The sequence below is a fragment of the Cornus florida genome, unplaced genomic scaffold, assembly GCF_030987335.1.
Source record: "Cornus florida cultivar Cherokee Brave unplaced genomic scaffold, ASM3098733v1 CherokeeBrave_3.0.0_Hap2_Chr10, whole genome shotgun sequence".
Lineage (NCBI taxonomy): Eukaryota > Viridiplantae > Streptophyta > Magnoliopsida > Cornales > Cornaceae > Cornus > Cornus florida.
In genome coordinates this window covers 109546994-109573417 of record NW_026775580.1, presented here as the reverse complement: position 1 = coordinate 109573417, position 26424 = coordinate 109546994, and the positions used below count along the sequence as shown (strand labels likewise).

At 35.2% G+C, this 26424-nt stretch overlaps 4 protein-coding genes across 4 annotated transcripts; all 4 read right to left on the bottom strand.

Annotated features, from left to right (window-relative positions):
* On the bottom strand, positions 1-1173 carry LOC132279803 (putative invertase inhibitor). Its single transcript, XM_059781846.1, has one exon. The coding sequence runs from the start codon at positions 697-699 to the stop codon at positions 115-117; it is 585 nt and encodes a 194-aa protein (XP_059637829.1). The 5' UTR covers positions 700-1173; the 3' UTR covers positions 1-114.
* Positions 1174-1749: 576 nt separating this feature from the next.
* On the bottom strand, positions 1750-4156 carry LOC132279963 (pectinesterase 3-like). Its single transcript, XM_059782041.1, has 2 exons — positions 3043-4156; positions 1750-2426 (listed from the first exon to the last, which is right to left on the bottom strand). The coding sequence occupies exons 1-2, from the start codon at positions 4154-4156 to the stop codon at positions 1750-1752; spliced, it is 1791 nt and encodes a 596-aa protein (XP_059638024.1).
* A 970-nt stretch (positions 4157-5126) lies between these two features.
* LOC132279802 (probable pectinesterase/pectinesterase inhibitor 13) lies at positions 5127-7762 on the bottom strand. The gene is made up of 3 exons (XM_059781845.1): positions 6608-7762; positions 6178-6338; positions 5127-5948 (listed from the first exon to the last, which is right to left on the bottom strand). The coding sequence occupies exons 1-3, from the start codon at positions 7588-7590 to the stop codon at positions 5257-5259; spliced, it is 1836 nt and encodes a 611-aa protein (XP_059637828.1). The 5' UTR covers positions 7591-7762; the 3' UTR covers positions 5127-5256.
* A 7142-nt stretch (positions 7763-14904) lies between these two features.
* On the bottom strand, positions 14905-18578 carry LOC132276995 (pectinesterase/pectinesterase inhibitor PPE8B-like). The gene is made up of 3 exons (XM_059778683.1): positions 17985-18578; positions 16874-17467; positions 14905-15871 (listed from the first exon to the last, which is right to left on the bottom strand). Exons 1-3 carry the CDS (start codon positions 18280-18282, stop codon positions 15174-15176), a joined length of 1590 nt encoding a protein of 529 aa, XP_059634666.1. The 5' UTR covers positions 18283-18578; the 3' UTR covers positions 14905-15173.
* Between the last annotated feature and the right edge of the window lie 7846 nt (positions 18579-26424).

Here is a 26424-nt window from a genome sequence, read left to right as displayed (position 1 = left end):
TTGGGATTAAGAAATCATTACCACTCATCAAGTTCTTAACAGGAGAATAAAAAAAAAAAAAAAAGGACATTGCCTAAGAGGGATACAAACTATGTAAAAATTCCTAATTAAAAATCAAGTGAGAAGTTTAGTGATAGCTAACAAAATGCTGCACAACTTCTCGAAATACTGGTTTGTGTGAGTGAAGGGAGAGTGGCCGTCCGGCCCCTCCGCGAAGCCGTCCTCACAGGTCACCGAATCTGTCATGGCATCAGTCACCAATCTATTCACTTCATCATAAGACTTGTCTGTCAAAGCTTGTGTTGCCTCCTGTAGATATTCAACAGCTTCCAAATACTCACCTATGCATTCACCTAAGCATCTTGACTCGAATTCGGTTTGTGGATCACTAACAGCAAGAGTGTTGTTCAAATTGATAATGAATGGAAGTATTTTCATTGCTTCAGTAATGCTTAGATTGAGTGCAATGGCAGCCAGCCCATTGATATCTGCTGTTTCACTCCAAGGATCCGACCTCAGCGAACATACACATTCATCAAAGTAAAGTGTGTTGTTGCACGTCGTAGTAATTAAATCTTCTCCATTATTTGTAGTACTAGCCATGCCATGTAACCTTGCAGCTGTACCTGGCATTGCCAAAAAAACCATCAACAAAAACAAAACCATCAATCCGTTAAAAGTTAATTCATATGAAGCCATCTCTCTTGTATGTGTAGTGTGTGTGCACTTTTTGCTTGTACATTTGCAGCATGAGGGGATAATATATAAGTGTTTGAATGATTTCTTTTAATTTATGAAATTTTGTTTTGTTTCAAACTAAACTCTTCTTTGTGTTTGTATTTGATCGGATTTATGCAATGCAATTGAAGCCAAGACTCGTGATATATATAATGTGTTAGCTTTAATTTAGAATTTCATTTCTAGAGAACAAAAAGCTAACGTCTGTCTACTCTGTGGATGTGGGTCTAACGCACGCCTTCAATTTCTGAATTAAATATGTGGTGATTCTGGAGAAAACAAAGCTTGTGGAAGCAAACAAAGCTTATAGACAAACTCTAATTGGTCCAAGGCCTGCAGTGCCACTACTACAAATATCATATTCAATGAAGTACATGAAGACATGCATCAAATCTATAATAGCTAGCTAGGTTGTATTATGAATGAGAGCATATATATATATATATCTAATATGTATATATTTATATGAGAGCATATATATAATATGTAAATATTTGTATCATATGTTTGCTTTCTTCCATTTAATCTCCTCTGTATGGATTGGCAATGTTCTAGTCATGTCCTTCTTAGTGGCACTAATGGCTGTGGGACCACACCCTTTTTATACACGTATGCTACTTGTCTTTCATTCAATTATCAACGGTTTCTCAATACGAAGCCAAATCCATAGTACATGGACCACAGTTCAAAGTTTGGAAGCGCATTTTCAAGTATTATCTCAAAGTTTTGGTTCATATTTACTCTACATCTCTCCAGGACTTCGAAAGGAGACTTTTGAAACACCAATACCCAATTGATATTAATTGAAAGAAAAAGAACTAAGTACTAGATTTCACTTTGACCTCAAAACGTAATAGTGGATTTACTGTCTTTATAATAATATTGGTCGTATTCATATTATATTTGATTTTATTGCTCAATGTAATAATCAATAGCACAAATATATAAATGTGTGTATATATATATGTGCGTTTGTATTTTTGAGACGAAATTCTTGCTCTTTTTCAGGTTTTAGGTTGTATTATAGGTTACAGTGGCACGAGGCAACCATTCACTTCCCTGAATAAAAGACTCCACAGTAAATTTAGCTGCTTCCTTGAATGTGATATTGGGCTTATAACCGGCCCAATCCACACGCTGATCCAACCCTGACCCAGGCCCTGTATTCAGATACTCTGCATAGAATATTGTCTTAGGTGGGTCAACATTTGGAGTCCACTGGATCCATCCTGCAGGGCTTATGAACCCTCCGATGTTGGATTGCATGAATATGGCTGTTGAGAAATTCTTCCAGGGCCTGCCAAGGTAGGTTGGAGCCGTTAGATTGTTGAACGGGGTGATTTTGCACCGTTGAATTGAGATGCCGGTGTTCTGATTTGAGTCGGTTTTGCCTTGGGCCGTTATGGTGTTGAACTGGTTGGGCCTGGGCTGCCGCGGTTGGACTGTGCAATTCTGTATAACAACGGCGGCATTGCCGAAGATGAAGTCAACGGTGCCAGTGATATAGCAGTCCCGGTAGAACTGACGGTTGGAGTGGGCATAGAGGGTGTCTTGAAATGCATTGAAGGAGCACTTGTAGAAGACTGACTTGTCTGAGGATGAGCGCAAGGCCACGGCCTGCTCTTTTTGTGGGCCTGCAGTGTTCATGAAGCCCATGCCCTTTGCAATGAAACCTCTCCCTTCTGCTACTGTGAATTGAAAAATAAAAATAGTGACAAGTGGATTAATAATTATGCATCTTGGTCTATTTGCAATTATTTTAAGTATTACTTTTGTTTATGTAAATATCACTTATGTACAAGATATATGCTGATATTATTTTTTGTACATGTCGTGTTATCAAAATGGTCGGCACAAAAAAATGGTACATGAAAATAGTAAGATTTTTTATTTGACAATTTTGTCCATTTTATTTTTGTCATTTGAATGAAGATGGAATTTTCATTTGACAACTTTTATAACTGTCATTTGAAAGAAGATAGAATTTTTAGATAATTCTTTTTCATTTGATAATTTTGTCCATTTTATTTTTGTAACGGACAATTATATCTCTGCCTTAATAAAGTTGTTATTTAAACAAATTGTTACTAAATAAATAAATTTAATTGAAAAAAATACTTATTATATAATATGTTATCAAACATCTAACATGTTTTTTTTTTATTGACAGTAATTTTTTTGACAGATCTATTAATGAAAATATTTTTTTAATTCCTAACAACAGTACCAATTAGGCTCATAGACAATCTTACTACTGCTACAAGCCTACAATAACTAATTCAATTGAAGGGAATAATAACTTACTGAATGTGCCTGTGTTGAAAGTGGGCACCCCATCTACATGATTCAAGCTGCCGGAGACGATGGTCCTATTCATTCCGTCACCGTAAACCATCACATTCCACATATCCTTACCCACAACTACATTCTCCACATACACCCCTTCCTTCACATAGATCAAATACATGAACTCGCTCTTCCTCGGAACCCCATTCACTGCCTCCATTATGCTCCGGAAGTCCCCACTCCCATCCTTGGCCACCGTCACATTTGGTTCCATCACCGCCTCCTCCTCCTCCAGCAGCAGTCTCCGATATTTTCCCCCACTAACCCAATTGGGGTAATCTCCACCAACCTCAGCCTTAAGCAATTTCCTAGATACCGGGACTTGAAAATCCGGGAAGATGGTGAGTATATTAGAAATGATTGCCAAGCAGTTACTTGTGAACTCAGTAGAGTTCTTCATTGCAATCCTCACATCTTCCTGGAGTCTCATAGTCAGCGGTCCCACCTCCTCCAACCCGTCCAAGCAGCTCCCTTGATCAGTAATGGCCGTGCTGAGCCACGTCCTGATATCAATAATACTAGTCGTTGTGAACGATTTCATTGACATGATGGACATGTTAACGTGATCTATAGCGGCCTCAATGAGATGTTGACAATCGCGCCACGCGTGCTGTAGTAATACTGGATCATCATCGTGATGCACATTGGAGGGAGTGAGAATTTCAGGCAAAGAAGAAGATAGATTGACAAGCTCGTTAAGTGCAATTTGGAGGGACAACATGAAGAGCTTTTGTGGATCAGTACTGATCATGTGCGAGGTTTGGTTTGTGGACGAGATCTTGAGATCAGAAGACATGCTTGAAAAGCAGGCGTCTGGGTAGTGGGTTACATTGCACATAGATTCAATGGACTTGGCCACGTCGTCGTTCGTCGGAGACGCAGAATTACTCTGGCTGTCGCTGCTACTTTTGCTGCTACGTGTGATAGTTCCGATAGTGGCAACGATGATCAGTGTGATTAGAACGATGGTGGAGAGGGTGATGATGATGAGACGCTTGCGAGTCTTGATGCGAAAAGCTTGCTCTTCTAACTCGTTGGCTTTAATGTAGCTCTTGAAGGCTACTGAATCCATGATTTAATTTAATTTCTTGCCGTGGTTATGGTGGTGTTTGATTGCTTGTTTATATATATGAGTAATTTGAGATGGTGTTATTTTGGTTCTAATTAAAGAATAATTTTCATGAAGGGATGACCAAGTTTACATTGGTGAAGATTAAGTGATGATGAGCTGCTACATTTTGGACCCTAACGACCGTCATGATAATTTTAAAGTCAGCCAATGAATTTTAAAGGTGAAAACCACAATTGAGTTCAACATGGTGTAAGTATATTCGCGAGCTCTCTACTTTCTTGTCCACAAAAGAAAAACGTTATACAGGTGTGTTAAAAAGATGATCCAACGATTAAAATTTCACACAAAAGATTATTGGTAATAGAGTCCATCTGCCAAAACTTTTATCTTTGTCTTTTGACAGCTCTGGTGTGTGTAATCTTCAACTTTTATTAATAAGACCATTTTAATCTGGGTGTGAACTTGACAATGGACATTTATTGTAATAAAAAAAAATAATAAACATTAAGTTGACTTTCTATATTATTATATGACATATTCTAAAGCGATACTAACAAAGAAAGTCCCAAATTGGTCTCACTTTTCCATTTGTCCAAATACTAATGTAGAACCCACCCCTATCAGTACAATATTGGCAGGCCAGACATCATCCAACGAAGAGTTAATTTATTTGAATTCATAAGACAGGCCGGCCAATGACCACAATTTCCCCCAAGCTTTTCCTCTGGATCGCACAATTACAGCATTGGGCAGATGGCACGATTATAGATTTAATGCTCCAAAATTGGTGGTGGTCTCCTTTTGTTGAAAAGCTCCTATTTCAAGCTTTTGAGGTCAATTGAACCAAACAAAAAATGATAAAAAGTATATATATAGTAGACAGTAAAGTTTTCTTTAACTTGTTTGTCAATGAAGAGGAGCTACAGAAACAACATTATGATCATACACTAAAACACATCACAAAAATATTCTCCAATTTCAAACCCAATGAAACCATTTTGAGAATGAGTGAAACCACTCTGTTTCCATGAAAAATCTCTCAATCTGAATGTTAGTTTATCAAACATTTGACCATGTTGACATCAAACGAGGTTAATTGATCAGTTTAAAAGTCCGGAATGAACAGGAACACCTGCCTGGTTCAACCAAGAATCTCCTTGTATGAAAGCACCTACTGTATATTTTTCAGCCTCTTTCTTGTCAATGACCTTGTAACCAGGCCATTTCACTCTGCCTTTAACGTCTGCCCCTGCCCCTTTATTGCTAAACTCGGCGAAATACGCTGTTTTGATAGCAAAGTCACCCTCGGATTGCCATCCCTTACGATCAATCAAACCACCAAGATCCGATTCCATGACAATGGTTCTTGCACATTCCTTCCCTGGCCTCCCGAGGTAGCTCTTGAAGTCTGTCTTGTCTGCCCCAGACTCGTCGTCTGGTACAATGCGAGAGTTGTGCAGAACAATTGCAGTGGTCTCACGCTTGTCAGCTCTTTCCTGGGCCGTAATTGTGCTTTCCTGGTTGTCCTGAGCCTTCCTGACATGGATAATGCAGTTCTGGAAGATAGCCGCGGCATCGCCAAAAATGAAGTCCACACTTCCAATGATGAGACAGCTACGGTAGTATTGCCGATGCGTTTGGGCATACAGGGTGTGCTGGTACCCCTCCATACGGCAATTCTGGAAAATTGCATGGTCCGACTGCACTCTTAAGGCCACTCCATGCTTCTTATCCGGACCAGCAGTGTTCCTGAATCCCATTGATTTCGCCATGAAACCTTTTCCAATTGCCACTGCAAACAAATAAAAATGATCATTTAGGTAATCATACGCAAATTAACTGCACGTTCACAGACATACATGACATTTAACCTCACTGTGTCACAAGAGTGATCAATTCGGATAAAAATTGTGAGCTAGACTGGCCTTTAGAGAGTAGGTACATAGTAGACAATTGCAAAGTGGGATTCTTATATATCATAATTTTAGAGGCTAATTTGTTGTGTATTTAGAATAACATACCAAAAGTTGCAGTCTGAAGAAAACCAACTCCATCTCCGGGATTTTTGTTCCCTGAGACGATTGTCTTTTGGGATCCATCACCATACATGGTAACATTTTCCATCTTTTTGGTCACTGTCACTTGCTCATCATAAATTCCTTCTTTAATGTATATGACATACCTGCATTGTGATAAATTGAAACAGAATGGATGAATATTGAATAGAAAGAAGAATTCAATAAATGAATCCTTTAACATCAGTACAAGTGAGGTCTCAAAAAGTTTCTCCAACAATGGATCATAATTAAGTACTTGATTATTATACAATAGAGATACTATAAGAATAGGAATAATGGTGGTGGTGGTGCTACAATTATACATGATGATGACAATTACCATGAATGAATTTGATCATGAATTATGATATATGATTGGAATTAACATTCATACCTTCCTTGGAAATTTTCTGGCATTGCAGCCAATGCATCATTAATGGAATTGAATTTTCCGCTACCATCTTTTGCAACCACCACATTGGGAGTGGGGTCATCTTGATGGGGTTCCTTGGCACGTTCCTTGAGAATCCTCCGATCCTCAGCAGTCATCCACGTAGGAAGGCGGTCCTCATCGAGAGAAGGCATGCTCGACCCTGATGCCAGAAGATGCCGGTGATTTCCGGGTGTATTGAATGTCTCGAGAATAGCAGACAATTCTGAGACAATGGCAAGAGCATTGCTGGTGTGTTTAGTTGTATTGGTCAAGGTCTTTTCCAATTCAGACTTCAATTCTCCATCAGGAAACTCACCAATACATGTCGCTTGGTAAGACATCACAGCACTAAGCCAATTGTTCAATTCAGGAGCATTTGACAAGATCGTCTTTATATTATTGACACCGGCACTTGAAACCGAACTATTCAATTCTTCAGTGGCATCTTTCAGGAGCGTCATACAATCTTCGTATGCCTCTTTCTCTTCGGGCGTGTTGGCTTTCAATTTGGAGCTTTGATCCATGGCCTTATTGAGCGAATGCGCCACCACAGAGACTGCAGCCTTCATAAAGTCTTTGGGTTCGAATGCAGAGGCACTGGAAGCCACTTCTTGTGAGAGGCTGTCCTCACATGTTTTTGTGTGATCTGTATGTGCACAAATTGTTTTCACTGCCTTTTGAGATTTTGATACCTGTTTTACGGAATCAGAAGAAGAAGAAGAAGATGAAGAAGAAGAAGATGAAGATGAAGAAGAAGGGTTGTCAGATTCTGAAGAATGGGATGATTCCTTTTGGTTTTTATTGACAACAACAGCTGCAGCAGAAGCGGCGATGAGGAGGAGGACGACGACTGAAACTGAAATAATTAGAATCCTCTTTCTCTCCTTTTGTTTCCTTTCATTTCTACGGCGTTCTGAAATGTGATCGAAATCCTGAAACGCCATGCTTTCATGCAGTGCACCACCTTAGGCAGAGAGCTGATCTCTGCCTTAGGTTCAAGCCAAGGCAGAGAGCAAAAGAGGCTAAGACAATTTGTTTATTGTGTACGTTCTTTGCTAATCCTATTTTTATTTTTATTTTTATTTTTTTGTATTTTTTTCTTCTTTTAATTAAGACAGCTTGAAAGATTTCAACCCATTGGCAAAGACAACTTTCCTGTCACCATAGGAGGTCTGGATTGGAGAATTTTTAGGACTCCTATTCAAAATTCAGTTATATGCTTTTAGACAATGGGTGAAGGAGATTCTTCCTTTTAAACCGCATTTCCAGCAAATTGTTTTCCCCTCCACGATTAGATTCAATAGTTATCTAATACATAAATATACATACAGAACTTTCTATTCTCAACATAAAATATTCTTTTTAAAAAATATTTTTATGTTAAACTATTCTTTTATTTTTAGTTTGGCAAAGAATTTCGTCGAGGTTGGGGTCGAATCTATCGAGCGAAGAATGTAAAATAATTTGTCGAAAATTGATGGATAAGTTATTTTTGTTAAATTTTAATATTTTTTTTTTCCTAAATATTTTAGGACAACCAAACACCAGAAAATAAAAAAATATTTTACTACAAAGGCTTAATTTCTTTGATATTCGTAGTTGTCAAATAGATAAATATGCATACAAATTTTTCTACGATCATCTATTTGGGTGTTTGTGTCTGTGTGTGAAAATGGCCCCCATACGTGCATGCCTATAGTATCACTTAATTTCTTTGACTCTGGTGTCCAGCCGCTGCAATATGCTAAAAAGTAATATACTTTCTTAGCAATTTTATCTGGTATGTTTTAACTAACCTTTTATAAATTGGCTTCATCCAGTTGGAATATCACAGAAAAATGAAAATGTACGATATAATTAACTTCCAATAAAACCAACCAATTCAGCTGTATTTGACAAATTAAAACCAACTGACACAAGGTTGAAGGGTCTATTTCCAGAATTCCAGTGACGGAGCCAGCCCAAGGCCCAAGCTGGCCCATTAAAATTTATATATATATATATATACCTCATATAATTTGTATATTACATAATGCCCCCTTCAAATTATTATTTTTCTCTAAAAATCCCTCTTGCCTAGGCTGGTTCATTAATTTATAAAGTATTACATAGTGCTCCCCACATTAAATCCTGGTGCATATTTTGAACTGATAAATGCCCACTTATCGGCATGAATTCTCAACTATATCTTGAAGGGATAATTACGCGCGCGCGTGTGTGTTTTGGACCCCTATGTAAGATGTTTCAAAAAATGGAGTTGGTCAATATGTGACGTAAATATAAAAAATTATTGTTCATTTGTCTAAATTATTTTTATTATTTTTATGTATCACTTTTGTACATGTAAGTACCACTATTTATGTATACAAGAGTGGTACTTATATATACAAAAATGGTGCCTAAAAAAATAATAACAATGGTTTAGGTTTAGACAAATGAACATTAACATTTTGGTCAACCTTTTTTTTTTTTTTTTTTTTTTTTTTTTTTTTAACATAGTAACTTTAACTCCATAAAATGATAAATAAAAATCTAAAGCTCTATGTATACATAATTATTCTTATATTTTATTTGGCTGAAACATCTAAACATTTAATTAGCTACTACTTGATAACAATGCTAGCAGGGGCGGAGTCAGGTTTCTATGATTTGGGGGGAACTTACAATTAATAAAAAATTATTTTAAGCCAAATATATATATATATATATATATATATATATATATATATAATCCATTATAGTCATACAAAAATTTATCAAACCAATGGTTAGCTAATTTGTGTAAAAAAAAAAAAAAACTATATCTAAGTAAAAAATGACATAAATATGTACAAAAATTAATCAAAAAGACCAAATAACTATTACAAAAGACCAAATAATTATCTTTGAGACAATAAAATTCATATATTATAGATTGGTAGCTTGACTACAGTTTAAGTCTCGGTGGAGGCATGTGTGTAAGTATCAATTAAAAGAAGAGAAAAAATAATAATAATAAATAAATAAAATTGATAGCTTGACCATCGTATAATCAATTAACCTGAAATTAATCAATCAATTAGTTATTTAAAGAAACTTTTTTTTGTTTTATCAAACTTCCATAACAAACACACAAAAAATATATAGTAAAACCATTAAGGCAAAATTTTAAAAACTTTCAACTCTAAAGTAAAGTGAATATATTATCTATTATTGCAAGTGGGCTTAGTTTAATATAATATTGAAAGGTTTAAGGAAAAAAAAAAAAGTATAAGAAAGTCGTGTATTTTTAATAGAAAGTTGGAAATTATTTATAATTAGAAAATATTATGAGAGGCCAAGTATGCATTTATTTGAAAGCACCACGTTAGTAAATATATATTCATGGGCACACCTCTGTACGTATAAAAGTCCATGTGATATATATTCATCGAGAGAACCACGAGATGGTGCTCAGTTAGGGCGCGAATCCTCTCCATGGCACCTCTCACTGGAGCCATATACAAAAGTTATATACAGAAATATTTTATTCAGTCATACATGGGACCCAATTCAGTAAAAACTTAATTAACTTTTACTTCTCCTCTTCTGTTCGTTCTCGTCATGCTTCTGTTCTCTTCTTCCTCTTTCATCCTCCTTTGATTTTTCACCAACACCAAATACCTTCATCCCCATGTGGATAATGGAATTGACAAGGTAAAATAATGGAATTGATTTCAATTGATTTTATGTTTCTTCCTATTCCCATAAATATATTCACGCTTTAAAGTAGAATTGATTTGTCTGATAAAGGATGGTGACCACAAAAAATCCATGGTTTCTTCTTCGCATAGAGAACCGGATTTGGGGAAGAAAGACAGGGGAGAGAGAACTGGGTCTGGTTCGTTAAGACAATGTTTGCCTTGGCATTATTTCCCTGGTTCGATAAGGCAATGTTTGCCTTGACATTATTTCCCTATTTTTTTTCATTTAACTGAAAAATGATTTCCTCTTTTAATTGTCGTGGTACAATTTTGACTGCAAAATCAATCAGGGGAAATGATGTATACTCACCATGAGAGATGATTCTAGTTTGGTAATTAATGAATAATGATCTTGAATTTAAAGATGGTGATCAAATTTTGGGAGGAAATATGAGATAATAACTTATTTATTGAAAAATAGGTTTAAATAACATGTTAATATTTTTTCACTTTTTGCTACTTATTTAAAAGTTGTCATTACTAAAGAAAATTTTGTGTATATGCATTAAATATTAAATTCTTACAACATGTATCACATGTATGAATTGAATATTGTATCAGAATATTTTCATAACACATATCAAAAAGTAAATTTAGAATTTTAGAGTACAATAAATAAGAATCACAAGTTCTTACTGTATGAATTGAATATTGTATCAGAATATTTTCTTAACACATATCAAAAATTTACTTCACAAAGTATGTCTTCCCTTCGGTTGTTGATTAATAAAATTTTATTTTGAAAAAAATAAAAAAATAAAAAATTCTATTTTGCCAACAATGAAGTAAAATAGCAATTTTAAATCAAGATATGTATAGGTAAATATTCATTGTGTTATAAACATTAATTTATATAATAAGTGGTACGTGTTACAAATAATTTGTGATACTAAATATAATTTACGTTTGAAACATGTTAAGCTTAAGTTGTGTAACATGTTTTCACTTTTACAATTGGACAATCTTCCACTCATAAAAGAAAGTTAATGGATTTATTTTATCCCATTCCTTTTTATATTATTGTTGTATTATAAAATTCATAATATATATGTTATATATATTATTGTTGTTGTATTTTTAAGATATGTTTGTTTAATATTACGTAATTTATTGTGTTCAAGATATGTTTGTTTAGCATGTTATTATTTTTTTATTTTTTATTTACTTATTTAAAGGCTGTCATTATCGAAAGAAATTTTGTGTATATGCATTATATATCTCAATCTTTGACAAATTAAAATTTTGTGTAATTACATTCCCAAAAAAAACGAATTTTTGCTACTTATTTAAAAGCTGTCATTACCAAAGGAAATTTTTGTGTATATGCATTATATTATATCTCAATCTTTTGACAAATTAAAATTTTGTGTAATTACATTATAAAAAAAAAAAAAAAAAAAAAAAAAAAAAAAAAACAAAACAAAAAAGCAAATTTTGTGCAACTGAGCCTCAAAACATTTACTCCTCCAAATCTTGCCTCAATTAGTTGGTATCAACAATTCAACTAAAAAAAAATACAAAAAAATAAAAATTTCAAATCCACAAGCCACCCTCCCGCATATCTCCCTACAATATAGCATCAAACTACCGACAAAAAAAAAAAAAAAAAACGAAAAAATCAAATCAAATAATAGCATTCACAATCAACGCCGATTTCTGTTCGGTGACCCAGAAACTTGATTCAAGTTTCAGTGACCAAATCACAAGCTCTCTGTTCCGTCAACGAGCCTCCCAACATCGGCAACCAAACTAGACCCAACAACCTCCATTATTTTCAGCCAAGCTTCATTCACATCATTAATGTCCGGCGAAATTAATGATGGTGCTTCATTGTTTTCGGCCAAGCTCCATTGTTTTCTGGAATGTATAGTACTTCAATTTCAGTGGGAGAGAGACCTAGAGTGAAATAATGAAATATCAAGAGGATATAGAATAAAATTTTGGGGGAAATTAGTTTTATGGTTTGAAGGGAATTTGAATTTCACCTTCAAAGTAAATACCATTTTTACTAAAAGGGTCATGTCATCAATTTACCCCTCCAAGAACAGTCTCCAGTGAGAGATGACTTGGAGACGATTTTTTCCTGCTTAGTTTTTATGATTTAGGTGGGGTTCACCACAACAGTAATAATCTAAAAAAAAAATTTGTATAACGATTACAATTAATAAATTCTCCCACTCTGATGTGCCTATTTAAAAGAGAGTGGAAAGTAATGAATTGCTTGCATGCTTATAAGTAGTAACTAATAAATAATGAATTCAATAATAATCACCAGTTTCAAACGGGCCGACGTGGATTCTAGGCCATCCATGTGTTCTTGTCGGTGAGTGCTGCATTTTGGTTTTTTTTTCCATCAACCATAAGTGTGTGACAATGAGATTTGAATTCACAATATTACATGTCTTTTATCTTAATTATTTAATTATAATTACTAAAATGACTACGAATTTGAGTTTATTATAATACATTATTATTATTATTATTTTCTTATAGTTGATACGCTAGGCTACTGGCCTATTCATAATTTATTATAATACATAATTTAATACTATCTTAATTATTCCTCATTGATTTACTCTAGCAAGTTTTTATAAAGGATGTAATTTAAGTGTGTGTATAACACTTTGACACATTCGACCCATTGTTAGCTAATTGGGGATTGTCCCCATTGAATTTTTTATTATTTTATTTGCATTATACCTTAATAATATAAACATATACTTACAAAATCCCATTGTTATCCTACTGAAAAAAAATATATATAAAATAAATAAATTTTACAGTTGCCCCCACACTTATGTTTCTAGGTCCTACCATGTGATCAGTCTCTTCATACAAGACACCCATCTTGGTTTTGATTTCGTGGAGCCTAGCTACATATTTGCAGTCTATATCTTCTTTTTTGTATTTATTATATATATGGAGCTAGCGTCAAGCCTTCAACATTGAAGAATATATAGCTTAGAGAGGGTTCCAGCTTGGAAAAAGACATTTAGAAAGAAATGGAGGGGATCGGTGATGCTGCTGGAACTGGTACCAACAGAATTGCATGGGAGAGGTTCGTAAGTCAAGACCACATACATATATACATATAATATATATATATAGGTCTTATATGTGGTGCCGTCTACTTTGATATGTACATAGATATCTAATAAGAAGATCATACATAAATTAAACCAAAAAAAAAAAAAGATCATACATAAAGCAAAGCCCGATGTACACTCGTGAGACTGTAAGAAGTTGTTGAATGTCAAAATCGGATTACTTGAAGAAATCGTACTTTTTGAGATATACACTTTGATATTGTAAACATTGGTAACCGACAGATCTCCACGGGACCCCCAAATTGACAGTTAGACTACCTTATTAAAAACAAGTACTGACCAGGTGAATTATAGTCTGTATATCCGCGTACCAGTCAATGATATCATTCAAATAAGAAAAGAAATATATTATTGCACATAACAATTAAGTATCTTTTTTAAGAATTACTACTAACTTTTACTCCATCGGTTCTAAATTAAGTATCCTTTTGTAAGAATCATGTTTTTTAAAAAAATAATTTTATTATATTAATAGTGAATGAATTATTAAATAATATTTAATGAGTTTAAAAATGTGATAATTTATTTTTTATAAGTTCAATGCAAGAAAGTTAAATTAGTAATATTATAAAAAAAATAATACATTAACTTTTTCAATGAAACATTTATTTTGAGACGAAGGGAATATGTAACAACTTTTTGATTTATCAATTGACCCATGGTGTTGTTAGAGTGCTACATTAGATAACAAGGGACAAAGGCACAAGACCTCTGCTGAAATTACTATTTATTAAAATCACTTTATACAATGAGCACCTTTTGTTTTTTATTACTTCGGTCTCCTATTAGTAGTCCATTGTCTCATTTTTAGATTTAAATTAGTTGTCCATTTAAAATGTCAAAATAAATAAACTTTATCTTTCTATCATTGTCCTTTATATTTTCAAAAAATTTCAAATTTAATAACTATATATATCTAAAGTAAAAGTTATAAGTTGGTAATTTTAAAAAGAGGATAATAAATCAATTGCATATTTTCTTAAAAACTCTAATTTCTAAACATGAACAGGGACAGAGGGAATAGTAGGTAAGATGTGCCGAGGAAGATTGTAGTCATTAATTTGGAAAAAAAAAAAACAGTAAAAGGAGGAAGATTGTAGTCATCCTTTTTTTAAAATTAGGAAGTAATTTTTTTTTAAAATAATTTAAATATGGTGTGAAAGTCTAAGTGGTAGGAAGTTGGTGCTTGTGTCCAAAGCCCCAAGTTCAAGTCTCCATACCATATGCATAAGTCACTTTAACTTCCACATTAAAAGACTCCCTGTCTTCTTTATATTTTAAAACCAATCCCCTAAAAAGCTCTCCCTCCCCTTTTCCTTTATTCAACCCTCTCTTTCAATTCAAAAGCAATCTTAAATACCGCAACACATGCACTTTTTGGTGGAAATAATGCGTTACACAACCATTGAATAGCACACCCTTGAGTAGATTTGATTAAAAGTACACAAACAAAATAGTCTTTATATATTTTGATGAAATATATCTACCTATCAGAGCCAGTACAAGCAATACAAAAGAACAGGGTCACTCCAAATCAATTCTCATCTAGCTAAGCACAGATTACACTGACATCTGCACCAAACTCTATAACCCAAAAAAACAAAGATGAGATAGCCAGAACAGGTGAATAGATACACACACTAACTAATGAAGCAATTTTTTTTAAAAAAATTATTATTTATTTATTTTTATGTTTGCTTAAACCCCCAATCCAGCAGTGTACTTGACACCAGTTGAAGGTAACCAGGAATTTCCCAGAATGAATTGAGCCACTGTGTAGTTGTTGGCCTGAGCCGAATTGTTTATTGGTTTGAAACCAGGCCAATTGACCCGACCACTCAAGCCAGCCCCTGGTCCATAGTTCGTGTACTCACCATAAAACAGTGTGTCCAAAGCAAAGTTTCCATTCCACTCTAGCCACCCTTCAGGCCTAATGGCATTACTCATGTACGATTGCATAATCACAGTTCTTGAATATAGCTTCCATGGCCTCCCGAGGTACGTAGGGGTTGAATTCAGTGAAGCTAATACATCTGCCTCGGCTGATATGTTGGAGAATTGGATAGAGAATCCTGAGGGTTCAGTTGGGGCCTTCCTGCCCTGAGCTGTTATGGTGTTCTTCTGATTTGGCAGACCCTTTCTGGCTAGAATTTGACAGTTTTGGAAGACAACAGTGCCATCACCAAATATGAAGTCAATGGTTCCAGTTATTTGGCATTCTCGGTAGAATTGGCGCATTGAGTGTGCATACAGAGTGTCCTGGTAACCCCTAAAGGCACATCGGAACAACACCGATAGGTCAGAGTCTGACCGGAATGCCACTGCTTGGTGCTTCTGAGGGCCTGCCGTGTTCTCGAATGTCATGTCTCGAGCTATAAAACCTTGGCCTTTAATAGCTGCAGAGATGTCACATGCCAAAACAAAAACAAAGCAAAAAATGTGGCATCCACCGTAAGCATTAATTCTTATGAATATTAAAACATCATCTACTATAAAATTAGTTCTGTTCAAAATCAATGGTAATATCCAAAGAAATTTAATCATCCTTATAAATGCTAGCATGATAAAAATGGAGTAATAATTGTCCATAATTTTTTATATAGGGGAGTGGGACTGGTTCCAAAAGGCAACATGAGAATGATCTTGTGTTTTGTGAAATACATGTGACCTTTGCAGACCATTTTGCCTGGTGGACAAGCACCCCGCCATGAATACGGCATGGCGATGCAAATTCCCACATACCCCACCCCATAGCTTGCCACAAAATGGGATTCAGTAAGATGATTACATTTTTTTAATCAAAAGTTCAAGCAGAAGCACACATACTCACAATATTGCTCTTAATAGGACTCGAACAACCAATCTCAAAGAAGAGATCGAACATCTGAACTAACATAATGTCCATGCAACCTCGGTTTGAGATTAGGCAATTAAGCTGAAAATTTCTCAACCAAGATTCAGCCTGTCTACTTATTTTAGCGAAAACAGAGTAAAAAATTAAAAATTAATAAATTTGAATTAATTGAACAGATCTCAGCAGGGCCAACTCTATTCAATTGGCATGAAAAGGTTTGAATTCATCAACAGTTTGGGGCTATTATAAATTGCCAGCTCTGTAACCGTATAACCAGATTGACAAAACATTAAAATCCAACACTAACGTTGTATCACCACGGAAAACAAACAATGCAACACCACCACATTGAATTAATGGAGTTGGCCGGGTTGGTTATTATGTCCAAGGATTTAGAGCACAAAGGTTGGTGACAAGAAAGTGGTGTTTGGTTCTGCGAATTACTAACCTATCCTATCGTAGTCAATATTGATGAAAGCACACAAATCTTTGTCAGTATTGAATGGGTTAAGTAGTCCAAAACAAATTTATTAAGATATCTTACCAAATGTAGCAGACCGGTAGGTAGTCCATCCATCAATGAAGCTGTGGTTACCAGATATAACAGTGACTTCCATGCCATCTCCGACCATCATAAGGTTCCACTTCTTCTTAGTGATATCTATATACTCATTATACACGCCCTTCTTGATGTATATGACATAGCGACGCATGCTGTGATCCGGGGCTGCAGCTACTGCATCCATGACCTTAGTGAAGTTCCCGGTCCCATCTGCAGCCACTACAACATCCGCGAATACCCCATTCACCTGCAGGAGTTTCCGGTCATCGGGTTTCACCCAATAAGGAAAATGGTCATTTCCCTCAAGATTCCTCCCTGAATGACCACCACCATTGCCACCCTTGCCACTCTTGCCGCCACCTCGACCACCTTTGGATTTGGCATCTGGAACTTGGCTTACCATGGTGAGGATGTCGGTGATTAATGAGGTTAGTTGGCTGAGGCTTCCTACAACCACACTTTTGACAATACTATTGGTACCCTCAAATCCTTCATTGCATGTGTCTTGATTAATGAGTGCCGCACTCAACCATGTCCTCAGATCAGCACTCAAATTACCTGTGCTATTATCTTTACCTGTAAAAAGATAACATTTTTGTATCACTTTCACTATTGTTGACCCAATATATGATTATGAAGAAGCAATATAGCACTTATAAATTAGATAGGGCCATGTGATAGGATACATTTAACTGCTAATTGATTAGAGCCAGAACATGTGGCTAATGTAGACCCTCTCTCTCTCACACCCACACACTAACATTAATTGAGTCAAGAACTTCACGACATAGCAGTTAGATGTATTATCAATTTTGAATTGTGATAGTCTGATAGATAATTAAAGATGGTACTGAAAACCATGGGTTTGAGAAGAAAGGGAACGAAACAGAGCAACCAAAACAGAAAAGAAGGTAAATACAGAGTATTTGCAGAGGTTGTGGGCTAATTTACAAAACCAGACCTTTAAAGTAAAATATTTCTCTGAAATATCAAATACCCAGAATGAATAAATAGTAATAGAGACATTACAGTCACTTGGTTTTTTTTGTAAAGAGAAGGGCAGAACCAAAAAGGGTAAGAGTTCAAGAACTACCGTTTGGGTTCTGAGAAGCAGAGAGAGTCAAGCTGAGTTCGTCAGAGGAGAGATCGAGCAAGTCGAGGCAGTCGGAGATGGCATTGGAGAGGCGAAAATCGCCGAATGCTCCGGCGAATTGGGATACGATGGAGGTGACTTGTTGGACTGTGTCGATCGTCGATTTCAACGAACTCACGAACTCCGACATGGGAACTTTCAAGCACTCCGGCTGAATAAAATCGGAGCTTGAGCTGCAAAATGTAGGAGCAAACAATATGAGTAAATAAAACAAGGTGGTAAGGCCTGAATTAGCCATTGATTTGAGAATGCTCAGTCTAGTATGTTGGATGGTAGACTTGGTAGTGGAAGGAGGTAAGCCACAACTATATATACATATATCTATATATATACATGTATATATAATATATGTGTATAGCTGTGTAGTGAGGACTAAGGACTTGTTAAGATGGTTTTGTTTGAGAGTTGAAGCATAGGAGAGGATGGTTTACAGTAAAATGTAAGACCAGTTAAATATGAGAGAGAAACTGATATGGGTACTACAGGCTACAGACTCTCTCTTTCTCTCTCTCTCTCTCTCTCTCTCTCTCTACACATTCATTGCAAAGAAATCAATGCTAAATAAGTACCTTCCGAAAAAAAAAATTCAATGCTAAATAATTTGTTTGACTTTCAGGGATAAATAAAAATTCCAATTCTAAATAAATTGTTTGACTTTCAGGGATAAATAAAAATTCCAATTCTAAATAATTTGTTTGACTTTCAGGGATAAATAAAAATTCCAATTCTAAATAATCAAAAAATATAAATAAAAATTCCAATTCTAAATAATCAAAAAATAAAATATAAAATGTATTAAATATACTTACATGAATAACGCAAATGTTATCTTATTTATTTATTACGTTGGATCCCTGTCTGTTTCGACTTGCGCCAGATTACAATGCTTTATTTCTTTTTTATAATCACTGCTTGAACTATGTTTTCGTGTTGAAAAATATTTATTTTTCTATATATAAGATTGCTTTTGATTCTAATTAATGATTTATTATTCTATATTATTAGTTATTTTAGTATGTTGAGATTTATTATTTAATATATATATTTTAGGATAAAGTGCACTAAACCTAAAATATGACCGGATTGCAATAAACCTCCCTCAAGTAAGCAAAACTCCTCAAGTATGAATTTGTTGCATGCACTAATTATCCGTCAGTAGCCGTTAATGAAAAAAAAAAAAAAAAAAAAAAAAAAGACCATTTATCCCTTACTTGAACGGCTTAGTTTTAACTATTTTTTGTTGTTGATAATGTAGAACCAATAAATATGCCACACGGTCTTCTAACCTTATCAATAAGATCGTCTGTATCAAAACAGCACCAAACAATGCCCAACAACATCAAAATGGCGCCAAACAATGTCCAGCAACATTTTATGCACCAAACAATGACCTAAACATGTGTCCATCCCAATCAACAAGGTATGGACAAAACCCTAAGATGGCTGTAGGAGTTCTGTTTTCTTTTAGTTCGTTGAAGACAACATCAATACAAACAGTAAAACTTGTTTTGGTCTGTAAATAAGTCCATTTGGTTTAAACTGGCGAGAATCAAGGACCGAACCGGCGACAACAAGGAAGAATCGGCAATGCAAGGATCGACGTTGTGCACGAGACAGCCGTGACTAACTGCAATCTATGTGCTCCGTGATAACAGTATGCTTTAATGGATGATACTGAAATGCAAGGAACAACTACTAAAGAATAACCCGGTGAGAGGTGGGTCTATTCTGCAGCGGTAGTAACAGAGGTGCTCGGCAACGGCGAGCTTACCGGCGAACACAATGATTGTTCAGGGGGGTTTCTTGAGAAAAAGAAGAAAGTTTATGGGGGTTTAGTGCACTTTATCCTATTTTTTATCCCGATAGTGTAAGTATTGTTAGGAGTTAAAGGAGAAAGAGGAATGAGGTCCTCAAACCATTGAGGAGGACCTAAGCATTGGGCCACAAGTGCATCCCAACATTGTTTTTTAAGAACAATACTTGTCTACTCATATCATTCCCACTTACTAGTCTAATTACATATTCATACATAGTGATTAAACCACCCGTAAATAATTATTGTCCGCCATTTAAAAAAGTGATAAAATTGTAACTTAATACTAGTATTTCATAAGGTATAAGCTTAATTTTTTTTATTAGAGCAAATTACACAAATCACCCACGAGGTTTCAATATTGTGCATGTAGATAGAAGTTATAGCAATATTACACAAAGGTCCATATTGACCGTTTGACCACAAAAAATCAATATAAATTTACACTTTTGACCTTAAAATTAAAGTATTTATTTTTAATAAAAAAATAAAAGATATTGTATTTTAAAAAGTTTCATTTTTGCCCTTGGTACACCCCATCTTCTCTACCACATCACTCCTTTTTTCTCTCTCTAAACATCAATCAAATCATACGTTTCCAAGGAGAGGAAGAAGTTCGGACGACGCCAAGCCAAGTCACCGAAAAATCATCCATAAGCGTCGAGCCTCCTCTTGCTCACCTGCCGGAATCCTCTCTGGTCCGAGGATCAGACTTTGCTTGTCGTCCCTTAACGCTGCCAGAACCGTGACTACAAACTGCCATCACTGACGCTACAATCATGCCATGCCTCGTTATTCCGTGTACTTGCCGATTTGAAGTACATCGCCCCGAACAGTCCCAAATTCCCAACGGCATCATCCATTACTGTTCTGCACTGCCACCTCCTCCATCTTCGCAGTGCCATCTGAGTCCTTTCTGGTCATTTCAATCTCGCGGAAGGTATCCATGAATGACTCGCGGCGGTGCTCGGAAAAATCGATGGCAGAAAGTTCGGATGGTGAAGAGGATGGGGACGGCGGGGACGACAGACAGCTCGGTGACCATGGCCTTGTAGTTGAGGTCCATTGTCAGGACTTCATTTGTAATTCATTTTTCGCTCCAATCCTGAATGTTATGCTGGATGGGTCTTGTAATAACCCTAATTTTAAAAGGATAGCCTCGACATTTTAATTATTATTTTATTTCATTTTTGAGTGATTGGTTGCTTATTTGTTTATTATTGCATTGTTTAAATGTTGTATTTTAAATTAATTATTTGCTTATTATTGTTATATTTAATTGTTTAAATGTTGTATTTTAATTAAATGAGTAATTGGCTTATTATTTAATTGTTTAAATGTTGTATTTTAATTAAATGAGTAATTGGATTGAATGAGTATTATTAATTACTTAGGGTTTTCTTTTAGGAGTTACATACTTGTAGCCAGCATAGATTATAACTTAGGTTTTGTTCTATGGGCCGACTAGGATTTAATTAGGGTTCTGTCTCTAATTATACATGGACTGGGGTTTTAGTTATAGTTAGGGTTGTATGTTTCTAAGCCTAAATACACCATTATGTTTTTACTTAGGGTTTTGAAGAACATAACACAGCAACATAAACCTAAAGTTTGTTCACGTAGAGAGGGTCGAAAGAACAGAGGCACAGTTAGGGTTACCAAGGAGGAAAACAGAGAGGACCAAGGAGGTGTTGTGGTGGATTAAACCAGAACAATAGGAGGCTTGATGGTATTCAGTAATTGCCGGAAACGTAGACACGACGCCGAGATTTCATAACTGAAATCACAGGCAAGTTCTTTTCTTTCTCTCTCCCGTTGGCCTGTGTTCTGTGCACCTAGATAGTCTCTAGGGTTTAATTGATCATTAACTGAAACTTACATGTTTATTATATGTTATATTGATGATCTGTATGCGTTGAATCAATTCTGTTACAGTTCGTGCATAGACCTGGGTTTCAGTTTTTTCTTTAAGAATGTTAAATCGGTAGCAGTTTTAATCACTGTAATTAATTCCAACTATTGTAAACAAACCATTGGAATGCTACTGGGTATAAATAAGACTCTTAGGTCCAGTATTAGAGAGGAACAGAGGAATTGGAATGGCCGGATAGGGAGCAGATGGGCTGAAACGGAGTAAAACTGGACTGGAGGCTCTCAGAGAGGGAGAGAACCGACTCCCACACCCTTAGAGCCAGCTCCAAGAGGCATGGAGCCGGCTCCATGCATTAGGGAGCTTGTTCCTAAGTTCATGGAGCAGGCTCTCTCATTTTTTTTGTTCATTATGGACTTTTCGGCGTACTGTTTCAGTACTGTTTGGATGTTTGGATCGTTTCGATTAATTTTGGGACTTTACTGGGGGTTTTAGTAATTAATTTTAGGGGTTACCAAGATCTCTAATTGCATAAGTTACCCCGTTATATTAAAGGAATTAATAGTGCGCAATTTAACAACTTTGTATGCTGTTAACGGTTGAAATGGAATTAATTGTTTAGTTTAATTTTAGCAATTTAATGGGATATAATATGATTATAATCTTATTTTGAGTGCCTGATATGGTCATTTATTTATTAGATTTGATCTATGCATGCTCTGGATGTTAATTGTTGAAATATTAAATTCTTTTCTGTAATTACATGGATTAACGTTTGGATTTTAATTGCTAAAATATTAAATACTATTCTGCAATTATCTGGATCATGGTTTTGGATTGTAAATTGCTGAACTATTATTTATGTTGTATAATTTACATGGATGTTGAGGATTGTATGCACTGGTATAGAACGGTGGCATATTAGGGATGGTTTAGCTCAAAACGCTAAGACCTAACCTATTGGAATAAATGAATGGGTTGTAAAATATTGAATCCTGATTATGTTTAAGTCAGATCAACTGACTAAGTTGAATGACTTTTTGGATTAGTTGGTTGTAGTTAAGTCATATCAACTGAATAAGTTGAGTGACTAACTGGATTGTATATCGTATGTCAGCTCAATGAATAATTGAATGACATGCTCTGGTTTTGGACGGACTTTAGATATATGGTTATGGTCCCATAAGATGAGTTTGAGTCTTAGGCTCGTTGGTTAGGGTGCATATATGTAGTGGATGCGTAGCTAGCTATGATAGGTTAAGGTGTACCCTGTTAGGTCTAGGTATTCATGCCCACCTTTGGGTGCGTTTTTGCATGTTGCCTTCTATTCAGGTTGAGACCCCTTCGTAGTCCAGTGAATGTCCCTTAGTATGGATATATATATATATATATATATATATATATATATATATATATATATATATATATATTTATGGACTAGATAGATATTGTGAGATATATAGGGTATATCTGCGTATCGGGTCATTATATGGATTATAGTTAGATTAGAACTTGTTCGTGGGTTTGACCCACTCTTATATTTTTCAGGTATTGGACGGTTCCAGTCTTAGGCTTGATCGTGCTGAGCAGAGATTATCATTCACTCTACCGACGATGTAGGATTTCATTCCATGGTTTAGTTTTGGTTTTATTTTCAGTTGTTTACTTTTCAGTTGGGTTTTCATTTAGAGGTGCACTAGATGGATTCCCGAGTTGTACTCTTGGAAGTTTTGGAGAATTGGATTTTATAAATCTTTAAGTTTGGAGGATTTATATTTAGTATATCTTTCAGTTTATTCTATTTCTTATTTCATTTTTATATTCTGTGTTCGTTTTAAAATATTAATTGTTTGATATTTCCTCGGGTTTGGGCTTGGGCCTGATCAACCTGTGTCTCGGATTCGAGGGGTATCACAGGTCTGTGCAGAGAGAGAGATTGGAGGAGAGAGAAGATGGCGGCGAGCTCGGCTTTGATGGGCTCGGCCGATGTCAGCTGTGATGGAGGCGGCGGCGAGCTCGGATGGGATAAGCTTGGCTGTGGCGGATGTCGGTTGTGATGGAGGCGACAGTGAGCGAGGTTGAGCTCGGACGGTGGAGAATTGTGTGGTGATGCACTGGCAAGCTTGGAATAGATGACTCAGGCCACTCGACTGTGATGAGGTCCGAATGATTTGTGGCTCTGTGGTTGGATTTGGGTATGTGATTGGTTCTGTTGCAAATAATTTTGTGGTTTTTGCAATTTGGTGATGGAGTCTTAGGGGCAAAACTATAACTTTAACAATACACAAAAAAAAAAAATAGATTTTTTATTAAACAAATAGTTTAACTCTAAGGACAAAAATGTAAATTCATATCAATCCACTAACCACAAATAGATAATTTGGACTTTTCTGTTATATTGTGGCCATCTTGTATCTACATGTACAAGTTGAAAACCTGAGGGCTTCTTTGTGTAATTTGCCCTTTTTATTATTATTCAAAAAAATTTAATTATGATTGAATTGAAAATTTAGGATTAAGAGAGTTGGAAGGAAATAAGGAAAAGGGAGAAGAGTTTTTCTTCAATTGAGAAACTAGAAAGGAGGGAAAGATAGTCTAGGTGCCTAACATGCATGGAACAATGCTTTGGTGATTTTTCTGAAAAAAGTGAAAGATTTTTTTTTTTTTTTAAATGATATGAGAGTTAGTGATTAACTGATTACATAGTATCTACTCAATTCATACCTTACTTCTATCACTACAGAGGATATTTTTTTCTTTCAATAGTCTAAACATGATGAGACTCAATTTATTTATTTTTTTCTCCCAACTGTATTGTCATCTCCCTTACTTTTTTTCATACTTATGCCACTGTAAATATTCTTTTCTTTAATTCACAAATTGCGTATTAGAAGGAGAACAAATCCTTCTTGAAAGATTATTTTCATTTTCATTATAAATGTAGTAGAATATGAACAAGTCTTCTATGAAAAAGCGCGTATATATATATATAGTTGATAGAAGTAATGTGTGTGTATAAAAATATAATGTTGACAAAAATAAGGAGGGGTGTTTGTGTATATAGAGACACATAGATAGAGACTAGAGGGAGAAGGAAGCGGGAAGGGGGAATGACATTAAATAAGTAATGAATGAGGTCAATAGTTGATCTGGAGGGGTTGGAGGCAGGTGATAGAATTAAAGGGGGCTTGGGATGCATGATGCGCGCATACGTGTTCTGTTGGTGGTGTCGGCGGTCGCCCAAATTGAGAGCGAGAGGTTTCTGACCCAAAACGCGGTGTATCTTGGTATTGCGTGCCAGCCTAAAAACAATATTTCCCTTTCCTTTTCCTTTTCCTCTCCCTCTCACCCCTCCTCGCCCATTGAACACCTACCTACCAATTGAACACACCCCCTACCTGCCTACTTTCCTTCTCTTTTAAGTTTTAAGCTCTCTCTCTCTCTCTCTCTGTAGCCGGTAGCCACTCATCACTTAAATTTTTTTTTTTTTTTTGGGTAAATATCATCACTTTAATTTTGATTCTAACAAAATCCCAGAAAGCCAATTGAAACAACTTTAATGGTCCGTAGCATGTTCTAGAGTATCTGTCCAAACCCGACTACAAAATTCTTACTGGCTGCTATTATTCCAAATGCATAAATCTCACACATTCCATTCCCCCCACTTCACCAATTGCGAAATTAAAACTTCATATCATAAAGTTGCAACATTGCAATATAATCATTGTGCCACAACTAAAAGTTGGAATAGGCTGTACCACATGGTCTGGGTCACAAGTTTCTATTACTGCCCACACACACCTGCAAGCACTTCTAGTTAGGATGTGTCATCGATTTCGTTTTACTTCACATCATAGCCCAAAATAAAGTTTTTGCTACATGTATCATTTCTATTCCGTAGTTTTTTTTACTTAGGCTCCGTTTATTTCGATATATATTTTTATTTTTTAAGTAAAATATTTTTATTTTTATTTTTTACTTTTTTGTGTTTGACAAATGTCTAAATCAAAGTTGAAATCGAATCCTTCGAGCCGAACATATAAAATTACTTACCAAAAATTGATAGATAAATTATTTTTTTATAATTTTAATATTTTTTTTTCCATAAATATTTTACGGCAATCAAACACCAATAAATAAATAAATATTTTTTAAAAAATATTTTACATCGAAATAAACAAAACCTTAATATTAAATATTTTTCATATAACTTTGTATATCACAGGACCATCTCTGGTAATGACTTTTTAATTTTTTTTCTCTTTTATTTAATATATACTCGCACGCCTATGAATATCATTTATGGAGTACTTATTGTCATTCTCATGAAACAAATCCATAGAAGCTTTTTCTTCGCACAGCAAACACCAAATTTGGAAGTAAAGGGCTTTTCATATGAGGACAAATAGTTAACGTGAATCATCAAGCACATTGCTACATTCCCCATTCACATGAAAATTTAGAATAGCCAGTGGAAGCATGCACCTATCACAAATTTCCTTATATATGTCAATAATTAGGTTTTAATTAATTAAGAAATGAAACGAAAGCATGTGCAATGTTTTCCCTCATTTTCATAGTACCCCCTTTGAAGACTACGCAAACCATCCATCGTATATGAATTGAGTGAAGTTGTGAAATTATATAAAATATAAAAATAAAAATAAAAATAAAAACAACATGTATTGTGTAGTCTT